This window comes from Nansenia antarctica, assembly GCF_963989245.1.
Source record: "Nansenia antarctica genome assembly, chromosome: 20".
NCBI classification, from domain to species: domain Eukaryota; kingdom Metazoa; phylum Chordata; class Actinopteri; order Argentiniformes; family Microstomatidae; genus Nansenia; species Nansenia antarctica.
In genome coordinates, this window is record NC_137693.1 from 740555 (window position 1) to 751328 (window position 10774).

Here is a 10774-nt window from a genome sequence, read left to right on the forward strand (position 1 = left end):
GCCTGGCCTGTACCTAATGTCCTTGTCAACTTGCACTTTTATCCTTATTTCTTATCTTATTTGTTTGTTATTCCTTCGTTTGTTTCCTGGTCTATTCCTTCCTGGTCTTATCTCCGACCTCTTGTTTTGTTGTATTGTGGTTTACTATTGTTCCGCACTTGGAGTTGCATTCAATGCCTGACTTGTGCACTATAAATAAAGTTTGATTGATTGATTGTCAGGGCACTCTTTTTCCTTTCCTTGAAAGTTTTCCATGACCTCCCTCGTAGCTAGATGTTTTCTTGCGAAATCAAGTCTTGTTTATAAAGCTCTCACTGGCACAGCACCAGAATATCTGAAAGACCTTTTGCTAGCATATCAGCCCGATAGAGCTCTCAGGTCTTTTGCTAGGATATCAGCCCAATAGAGCTCTCAGGTCTTCTGCTAGCATATCAGCCCAATAGAGCTCTCAGGTCTTTTGCTAGCATATCAGCCCAATAGAGCTCTCAGGTCTTCTGCTAGCATATCAGCCCAATAGAGCTCTCAGGTCTTCTGCTAGCATATCAGCCCAATAGAGCTCTCGGGTCTTCTGCTAGCATATCAGCCCAATAGAGCTCTCGGGTCTTCTGCTAGCATATCAGCCCAATAGAGCTCTCAGGTCTTCTGACGCTGGTTTTCTCTGTGTACCACATATACAAAAGAAGAGGTTTGGTGAGGCTGCATTCTCATTTTATTTGATGCACCCAGATTGTGGAATGCACTGCCAGTTTACATTAGGGATGCAACCTCAGCAAATATGTTCAAGTCAAGTCAACTATGACGAAATAATTAAATGATGATTATATAATGATTAAAGCACATTTGCAGGAATAGCGTTATACAAATAAAAGTTATTATTATTATTATTATTATTATTAAATAGGATTTATTGTTATTATTATAGGTTTGGGCTGGATAAACAGCATTTAGGCAGTTATCAAAACGTCAGTGCCTGAAAGTTACAAAATGTGTGAAGTTAAAACACACACCGTTTTTAATTTTAAAAACATAATTGGCAACAGACATACAGTTTAGTAGCAGGAGATGGACACCTGCCCAATAGTAATTAGCGGTTTTCTGACAATATAGGTTTTGGGCTGGTGTTTTTTGGGGGGGGGTGGATTTTGCGGTTGGTTTTAGACCCTGGTTAGGCTGGAAAATGGTCAATCCCATCTGGCAACCCTGTCTGGTAACCATGACGTCATCTGGCAGCATCCGGCAGCGCGAGGCAGCAGCTTCCGGTTGCCAGTTTGAGGAGCGAAAGTAAAAGTCCTCATTTAATATAATAATACCAACAACAACAACATCTGTCTTTTATTGTGAAGATTTCAAACCGGATATTCAGACAATATGTAATGCTGCCAGTGCGGAACACGGACGAACATGTCATGTTATGTCGCCGCTAGCTGGATTATAACCCTGCTAGCTACTGGCTAAAGTAAGCTAAGCTAGCTAACAGTTGTCTGACAGAGAGAACAAGGCCGCCGTCGTCGTCATGACAACCACAGACAAACTTCTGCTCGTTCTGGCGTGTCTGTTTACGGCCTGTCTCCTGGTGGCGGGTCGCCAAGGCAACGGCAGCACTGAGGAGGAGAGCCACAGACAGGAGGACCACAGACAGGAGGACAGCGTCTCTACAGAGAGGAGGGCGGAGCAGAGCCACAGACAGGAGGACAGCGTCTCGACAGAGGGGAGGGCGGAGCAGAGCCACAGACAGGAGGACAGCGTCTCCACAGAGAGGAGGGCGGAGCAGAGCCACAGACAGGACAGTGCCAACCTCCTCATCTTCATCAGCTTGCTGACCCTCACCATCCTGACCATATGGCTGTTCAAACACCGGCGCTTCAGGTTCCTGCACGAAACTGGCCTGGCTATGATCTATGGTGAGGCTGTCTGTCTGTATTAGTTACATGTCTGTCTGTCTTCACACACACACACACACACACACACACACACACACACACACACACACACACACACACACATACACAGACAGACAGACAGACAGACAGACAGACATGCACTCACACACACACACACACACACACACTCTCATACACACAGTCGGTCGCAGACAGGCAGGCAGACAGTTACATGTCTGTCTTCATGTAACTGTCTGTCATAACAATAATAATAATAATAATAATAACTTTTATTTTGTATAGCACTTTTCCTGCAAACGTTGCAGCCATACGTTGAAGTCATACTATATGACATGTCTGTCTTCATGAAGCCTAACTGTCTGTCATACATGCATGGGAGAACTGAATGAGCTTAGCTAGCTGACCCATCGACCCAACATTACATTGACGCAGGCAGCAGGTCAGTTAGCCAACAAGCTAAACATCCCTACTAGTAATGCCACTGCGTGACGAGAAGATGTCTGTCATTCATGTCCTTATGCACCCTGGCCAAGATGCACGTGATGGGAATAGCTATGCTATGCTGGCCCTGAAACTTCTCATGTGGGATTTGTGTGTGTACTACTGGTATCTGCCTCCATCCATCAGCTAGCTATTAACTTGGACATTAACATGTCTGTCTGTCTGTCTCTCTGTCTGTCTGTGTGTCTGTGTGTCTGTCTGTCTCTCTCTCTCTCTCTGTCCGTCCCTCCGTCTGTGTGTGTGTGTATGTGTGTCTCTATGTGTGTCTGTGTGTGTCTCTCTGTGTGTGTCTCTCTGTGTGTGTCTCTGTGTGTGTGTGTGTCTCTCTGTGTGTGTCTCTGTGTGTCTCTCTGTGTGTGTCTCTCTGTGTGTGTCTCTCTGTGTGTGTCTCTCTGTGTGTCTCTGTGTGTGTGTGTGTCTCTGTGTGTGTCTCTGTGTGTGTCTCTGTGTGTGTGTGTGTGTGTGTGTGTGTGCCAGGCGTGTTGGTGGGGGTGGTCCTGCGGTTCGGCGTGCACGTGCCCCAGAGCCTGAACACCAACACCACGCTGGGCTGCAGCGTCGGCAGCAGTCCCGCCACCCTATTGGTCAACGTCAGCGGGCGCTTCTACGAGTACTCCCTGAAGGGCGAGGCCGGGGTCAGGGGTCACCAGGTGCAGGACGACGAGATGCTCAGGAAGGTACACACACACACACACACACACACACACACACACACACACACACACTCATACACAGACAGATAGACAGATAGACAGACAGACAGACAGACAGACAGACAGACACACACACACACACATACACAGACAGACAGACAGACACACACACACACACACACACACACACACACACACACACACACTCATACACTCATCCACACACACACACACACACACACACACACTCATACACTCATACACTCATACACAGACAGACAGACAGACATGCACTCACACATTTAATATCTTTATTTGCGTTCACATTTTACAATAAAATTCTTGAACACAAACAGTATTAGTTGCACCAGCATAGGACACTCGATAATTCAAGCTTTAAATCTGTCTATGGGTACAGGTAGCAGCGTCTCCTATGTGGCGGCTGCCAATTATTGCAGATATTGAGCAGAATTTTGCCACGGCCTTTGCTTTAGGCTTGGGAATTCCTGCCATCTGCAACCCCCTGACGACTAGTCTGTGGACATTACCAAGGCTTCCAAATATAAACACTTATAATTTACATTTGTACCCAAGCTGTACAATGGCACACACACACACACACACACTCACACACACACACACACACACACACACACACACACACACACACACACATACACACACACTCTCATACACACAGTCGCAGACAGACAGGTAAGGCAAGGCAAGGCAAGTTTATTTGTATAGCACATTTCATACAACAGGGGCAATTCAAAGTGCTTTACATGCATTATTTAAAAATACAGCAAGAGGAGCATAAGAAAATAACAATTACAATGAATAAAAGCAAATATAAGAAGTAAATAGATCAAACATTTAAAAAGACAATAGTTAATGGGAAAAAGACATTGATAGAAGTGTTTGTGTTTAATCATATCCCTCCACATCCTTCTACATCCCTCCACATCCTTCTACATCCCTCTACATCCCTCTACATCCCTCCACATCCCTCTACATCCCTCCACATCCCTCTACATCCCTCTACATACTCTACAACCCTCTACATCCCTCTACACCCCTCTACATCCCTCCACATCCCTCTACAACCCTCTACATCCCTCCACATTCCTCTACATCTCTCTACATCCCTCTACACCCCTCTACATCCCTCCACATCCCTCTACAATCCTCTACATCCCTCTACATCCCTCCACATCACTCTACATCCCTCTACATCCCTCCACATCCCTTCACATCCCTCTACATCCCTCCACATCCCTCTACCCTCTACATCCCTCTACATCCCTCCACATCCCTCTACATCCCTCTACATCCCTCTACATCCCTCTACACCACTCCATATCCCTCCACATCCCTCCACAAGAGGAGCATAAGAAAATAAAAATTACAATGAATAAAAGCAAATATAAGAAGTAAATAGATAAAACATTTAAAAAGACAATAGTTAATGGAAAAAAGACATTGATAGAAGTGTTTGTGTTTAATCATAACTGGTGCAAAACATGAAGGTTTTTAGCTTAGATTTAAATATTTTAAGGGTTTGGGCCTGTTTGATTTCTTCAGGGAGTTTGTTCCAGGAGCATGCAGCAGCGTGACTGAAAGCTGCTGCACCGTGTTTTGTTTTTACTCTTGGAATTATTAGCTGATTTGTCTCAGCTGACCTTAGGGACCTTGCGGGAATATAGGGTGGGAGGAGATCTGATATGTATTTTGGTCCAAGACCATTTTGTGATTTGTATGTAATTAGGAGGATTTTGAATTCAATTCTCTGAGAGACTGGTAGCCAGTGCAGGGATCTCAGGATTGGTGTAATGTGTTCAAATTTCTTTGTTTTTGTTAGGACCCTAGCAGCGGCGTTTTGGATGAGCTGCAATTTACGAACAGCTCCTTTAGATAGGCCTGTTAGTAGACCATTACAATAATCAAGTCTACTCGAAACAAATGCATGGATGAGTTTTTCAAGGTCTTGCTTGGACATGAAACCTCTCATTCTTGTTATGTTTTTCAGGTGATAGTAGGCTGATTTAGTTATTGAGTTTATGTGGCTGTTGAAGTTTAGATCGGAGTCTAGAATTACACCAAGATTTCTGACCTGTTTTTTACTGTGAAGAGAGAGAGAATCAAGTTTTGCACTGACTTTCGATCTTTTGTCAGGTGCACCGAATACAATTATCTCTGTTTTGTCCTTGTTTAGTTGGAGGAAGTTTTGTGTCATCCAGGCGTTTATTTGCTCAATGCAATTACAGAGATTGTCAATGGGACTATAGTCGTTCGGTGAGAGGGCTATGTAGATTTGAGTGTCATCCGCATAGTTGTGGTAGGCAATTTTGTTCTTTTTTATGATGTGTCCCAATGGAAGCATGTAGAGATTGAATAGAAGGGGGCCAAGGATTGACCCTTGGGGAACCCCACATGTCATTTTAATTTGGTCAGATACAAAGTTGCCAATGGAGACATAGTAGCTTCTGTCCTGTAGGTAGGATCTAAACCAGTTTAGGGCAGTGCCCGAGAGTCCTACCCAGGTTTTTAGTCTATCTATTAGAATGTCATGGTCTACAGTGTCAAAGGCAGCACTAAGATCTAGTAGTACCAAAACTGAGATTTTTCCGGAGTCTGTGTTTACGCGAATGTCATTAAGGACCTTAATAAGGGCCGTTTCAGTGCTATGTAGGGGGCGAAAGCCTGATTGAAAGTCATCAAAGAGATCATTTAGGGTCAAATAATTGCTAAGTTGTTCGTGGGCAACCATTTCAATAATTTTTCCTGTACAGGGAAGGTTTGATATGGGTCTGTAGTTGTTTAGTACAAATGGGTCTAGGCCGTTCTTTTTTAGTAGAGGCTTAATAACTGCAGTTTTCAGGGCTTCAGGGAAGATTCCTGATGAAAGGGAGGTGTTAATTATTTGTATTAGTTCGCCTGCCATGCAGCTAAATATGTTTTTAAAAAAGCTTGTTGGCAGGACATCAAGGGCACAGGTGGATGGTTTAAGACGTGACATGATTTTATCTAGGGTCTTGTAATCAATGGTGTTAAATTGTGACATGGTTGTTATGTCCGCCCTATTTGGGGTTGTTAATGGGGACATGTTTTTCATGCCTGACACAGAAGACCTAATGCCTTGTCTAATGGTTTCTATTTTATTGTTAAAAAAGGATGCAAGCTCATTGCATTTACTAGTTGAGTGAAATTCCTGAGCAATGGGTGTTGGGGGATTTGTTAGTCTGTCAACAGTTCTGAAAAGGATGCGGGCATTATTTATGTTATTGTTTATGATCTTAGAGAAAAATGATTGCCTGGCACTTCTTATTTCTAAGTTATAGTTCTGAAGATTCTCTTTATAGATATCATAGTGGACTTGAAGGTTTGTTTTTCTCCATCTGCGCTCTGCTTTACGACATTCTCTTTTTTGAGTCTTTACGGATGGGGCAGTTCTCCAGGGAGCTTTTTGCTTACCAGAGATGCATTTGGATCTAATGGGTGCAATATCATCAATGGTTTTTGTGATTTTTAAGTTGAAATCGTGTAGAAGGTCATTTACTGAGGTTGGAATAGAAGTTTGGGGTGGGGGGGCTAGGGAAAAGGCCTGTGTGAACAGTGCACTGGTCTTTTCATTGATATATCGTTTGGAAATAGTTTTAGACATAGTTTGAATAACAGGAAAGATAGATACGTCAAAGAATATGCAACAGTGGTCAGACAGGGCAATGTCAGTTACAACAACATTTGAAATATCTAGGCCTTTGGTGATGATAAGGTCCAGAGTGTGACCTCGATTATGAGTAGGGAGGTTCACATGTTGTTGAAGTTCAAAAACATCTAACAGAACAGAGAGTTCTTTGGCTTTGTTGTCCTCTGAGTTATCTACATGAATATTGAAATCACCAGCAATGATCAGACCATTAAATTCAGTAGTAATGATGGAGAGAAGCTCTGTAAGTTCATTAAAGAAGCTAGTAGAGTATTGGGGTGGTCTGTATAAAATTATAAAAATAATTCGAGTGGAACATTTAAAAACAACTGAAAGATATTCAAATGATAAAAATTCCCCGAAGGATTTCTGTTTGCAGTTAAAACTGTCTCGGAAGAAAGAGGCGATTCCACCACCTTTTTTGTGGGATCTAACGACATCTAAGGTTCTAAAATTGGGGGGTGCTGACTCAATAAGAATTGGTGTCTTGTTATCTTTATCTAACCAGGTCTCAGTGATAAATAAGAAATCTAGTTCATAGGAGCTAATCAAGTCGTTGATTAAGAGAGACTTATTAGCTAAGGATCTGGCATTGAAAAGTGCTAGCTTGAGTGGTTTTGTGTTTGGTCTCTGTGTGGGCTGTGTGTGGCAGGGTACAGAAATTAAATTTGAGGGGTGTATAAAGCATTCAGACTTGCAATTAACTGTTCTGTTACTGATATGAACAGGGATAGCAAGAGTTGAGAGTCCCAGCTTTATATCAGGAATGTCAATGGTATCAACTCTATGGAAGCAGGGACTGTTAGAGCATCAACTGATTCTGGGTGTCATCCGGGGGATGGGGATGGGTGTTGTAGATAGCATCCTGTGGCGGGGTAGGGCGATGGGTATTGTTGATGAGGCTGGCATTGTTGATGAGGCTGGCGTCACAGGGAGTGTGGGGCCAGGTGTTGTAGAATGGAGAGTTGCCTGAGATGGAGCAGCTTTCGGGGTGAGCTCTACTCCTGTCTTCACCATTTTCTCTAACCTAGCTGAGAAAGGCAGGAACGGCGTGAGTTGGAGGAAGGTAGACAGGCAGACAGACAGACAGACAGACAGACAGACAAACAGACAGACAGACAGGGACAGAGAGACTGAGAGACAGACAGAGAGACAAGACAGACAGACACAGACACACAGACAGACACAGGCCCACCCTACCTCCAGGATTTCTGAGTCTGTTCCAGGTCATTTTACCTTCCTGATAGATTATCTCTCTCATCCCCTTCTCTCTCTCTCTCTCTCTCTCTCTCTCTGTCGGTCCTCCCAGGTGACATTTGACCCGGAAGTGTTTTTCAACATCTTGCTGCCTCCCATCATATTCCATGCTGGATACAGCTTGAAAAGGGTAAGTGTGTGTGTCTGTGTGTGTGTGTGTGTGTGTGTGTGTGTGTGTGTGTGTGTGTGTGTCTGTGTGTGTGCGTGTGCCAGGCGTGTTGGTGGCGGTGGTCCTGCGGTTCTAAAGGGTAAGAAAGTCCAGACTTGGCTGCTCCAAATGAAAGAGAAAAGACCTTTACATTAACCTGTAAGTCTCACCACACCTCCCCCCCCCTCCCCCCCTCCCCCCTCTTCCAGAGACACTTCTTCAGGAACATCGGCTCCGTCCTGGCCTATGCCTTCATTGGAACTCTCATCTCCTGCGTTGTGATTGGGTGAGCAGCTCGCTGGCTCCATGGTCCAGTTAACACTAGAACAGCCGAGGGTGGGGTCATTAACACTAGAACAGCTGTGGGTGGGATCATTAACACTAGAACAGCCATGGGTGGGGTGATTTAACACTAGAACAGCCATGGGTGGGGTCATTAACACTAGAACAGCCATGGGTGGGGTCATTAACACTAGAACAGCCATGGGTGGGGTCATTAACACTAGAACAGCCGAGGGTGGGGTCATTAACACTAGAACAGCCATGGGTGGGGTCATTTAACACTAGAACAGCCGTGGGTGGGGTCATTTGACCCTGTGAGTAAAAACAATGTTAGAATCTTTGCATCGATCAAATTTCAGGACCCTCCTTTCATGACATGTCCTAGATATGTGCGTTCTACCACCCAGTATCCTTACATTGTCAAAATCTCATCAGGATAAGCCAGTATGAAGATATTTTGCAGTTTTTCTGTGTAGGAGGCAGGCTAATTTACAGTAGAGTAGAGACTAGTAGAGTAAAGACTATGGTCTTATAGTAGGTAAAAAGGCACGGCTGTTCTAACTAGTGTTAAAGGGATAGTTCACCCAAAAGTCACCATGTCTCACTCTTACACTAGCATTTAGCTTCGGCTAGCAGTTTAACATGGATTCTCAATGCAGACACTAGCATTTAGCTTGGGCTAGCAGTTTAACATGGATTCTCAATGTAAACACTAACATTTAGCTTGGGCTAGCAGTTTAACATGGATTCTCAATGCAGACACTAGCATTTAGCTTGGGCTAGCAGTTTAACATGGATTCTCAATGTGTATGTGTGTGCGTGCATGTCTGTGTGTGCGTGTGCATGTCTGTGTGTGTGTGTGTCTGTGTGTGTGTGTGTGTGTGTGTGTCTGTGTGTGTGTCTGTGTGTGTGTGTGTGTGTGTGTGTCTAGGCTGGTGATGTACGGGTGTGTGTCGCTGATGAAGGCGGTGGGTCAGCTGGGAGGAGACTTCTACTTCACTGACTGTCTCTTCTTTGGTGCCATCATCTCTGCCACAGACCCAGGTAATCAATCACAGAGCCAGGTAATCAATCACAGACCCAGGTAGAGGATCACAGACCCAGGTAATCAATCACAGACACAGGTAATCAATCACAGAGCCAGGTAGATAATCACAGATCCAGGTAATCAATCACAGACACAGGTAATCAATCACAGAGCCAGGTAGATGATCACAGACCCAGGTAGATGATCACAGACCCAGGTAATCAATCACAGAGCCAGGTAGATAATCACAGAACCAGGTAATCAATCACAGAACCAGGTAGATGATCACAGACCCAGGTAATCAATCACAGAGCCAGGTAGATAATCACAGAACCAGGTAATCAATCACAGAACCAGGTAGATGATCACAGACCCAGGTAATCAATCACAGACCCAGGTAGATGATCACATGTGTCTGTGTGTGTCTCTGTGTCTGTGTGTCTGTGTGTCTGTGTCTGTGTGTCTCTGTGTCTGTGTGTCTGTGTCTGTGTGTCTCTGTGTCTGTGTGTCTGTGTGTGTGTGTGACGTGTGTGTGTGTCTCTCCTCAGTGACGGTGCTGGCCATCTTCAACGAGCTGCGTGTGGACGTGGACCTGTACGCTCTGCTGTTTGGAGAGTCTGTCCTCAACGACGCTGTCGCCATAGTCCTGTCCTCGTAAGTCTGTCTGTCTGCCTGTCTGCCTGTCTGTCTGTCTGTGTGTCTGTGTGTCTGTCTGTCTGTATGTGTGTCTGTGTGTCTGTCTGTGTGTCTGTCTGTCTGTCTGTATGTGTGTCTGTGTGTCTGTCTGTCTGACTGTCTGTCTGCCTGTCTGTCTGTCTGTCTGTCTGTCTGTCTGTATGTGTGTCTGTGTGTCTGTCTGTCTGTCAGCCTGCCTGCCTGTCTGTCTGTCTGTCTGTATGTGTGTCTGTGTGTCTGTCTGTCTGTCTGTCAGCCTGCCTGCCTGTCTGTCTGTCTGTCTGTCCGTCCTCAACGACGCTGTCGCCATAGTCCTGTCCTCGTAAGTCTGTCTGTCTGCCTGCCTGCCTGTCTGTCTGTCTGTCTGTCTGTGTGTCTGTCTGACTGTCTGTCTGCCTGTATGCCTGTCTGACTGTCTGTCTGTCTGTCTATCTGCCTATCTGTCTGTCTGTCTGTCTGACTGTCTGTGTGTCTGCCTGTCTGCCTGTCTGTCTGTCTCTCTGTCTATCTATCTGTCTGTCTGGATGTCTCTCTGCCTGTCTGTCTGCCTGTCTGTCTGCATGCCTGTCTCTCTGTCTGTCTGTCTGTCTGTCTGTCTACAGGACCACTCCTGTCTCACGC

At 45.0% G+C, this 10774-nt stretch overlaps 1 protein-coding gene across 1 annotated transcript in view; it reads left to right on the forward strand.

The window, feature by feature from the left end:
• Positions 1–1513: 1513 nt before the first annotated feature.
• LOC308174830 (sodium/hydrogen exchanger 6-like) overlaps positions 1514–10774 on the forward strand; it is a gene marked incomplete at both ends in the record, with an annotated part of 18503 nt that continues 9242 nt past the window's right edge. The window contains 6 exons of the mRNA XM_080549943.1: positions 1514–1901; positions 2880–3079; positions 8074–8151; positions 8379–8455; positions 9383–9495; positions 10027–10132. Coding sequence (XP_080406069.1) covers positions 1514–1901; positions 2880–3079; positions 8074–8151; positions 8379–8455; positions 9383–9495; positions 10027–10132 — 962 coding nt within the window. The remainder of the gene's footprint in view (positions 1902–2879; positions 3080–8073; positions 8152–8378; positions 8456–9382; positions 9496–10026; positions 10133–10774) is intronic.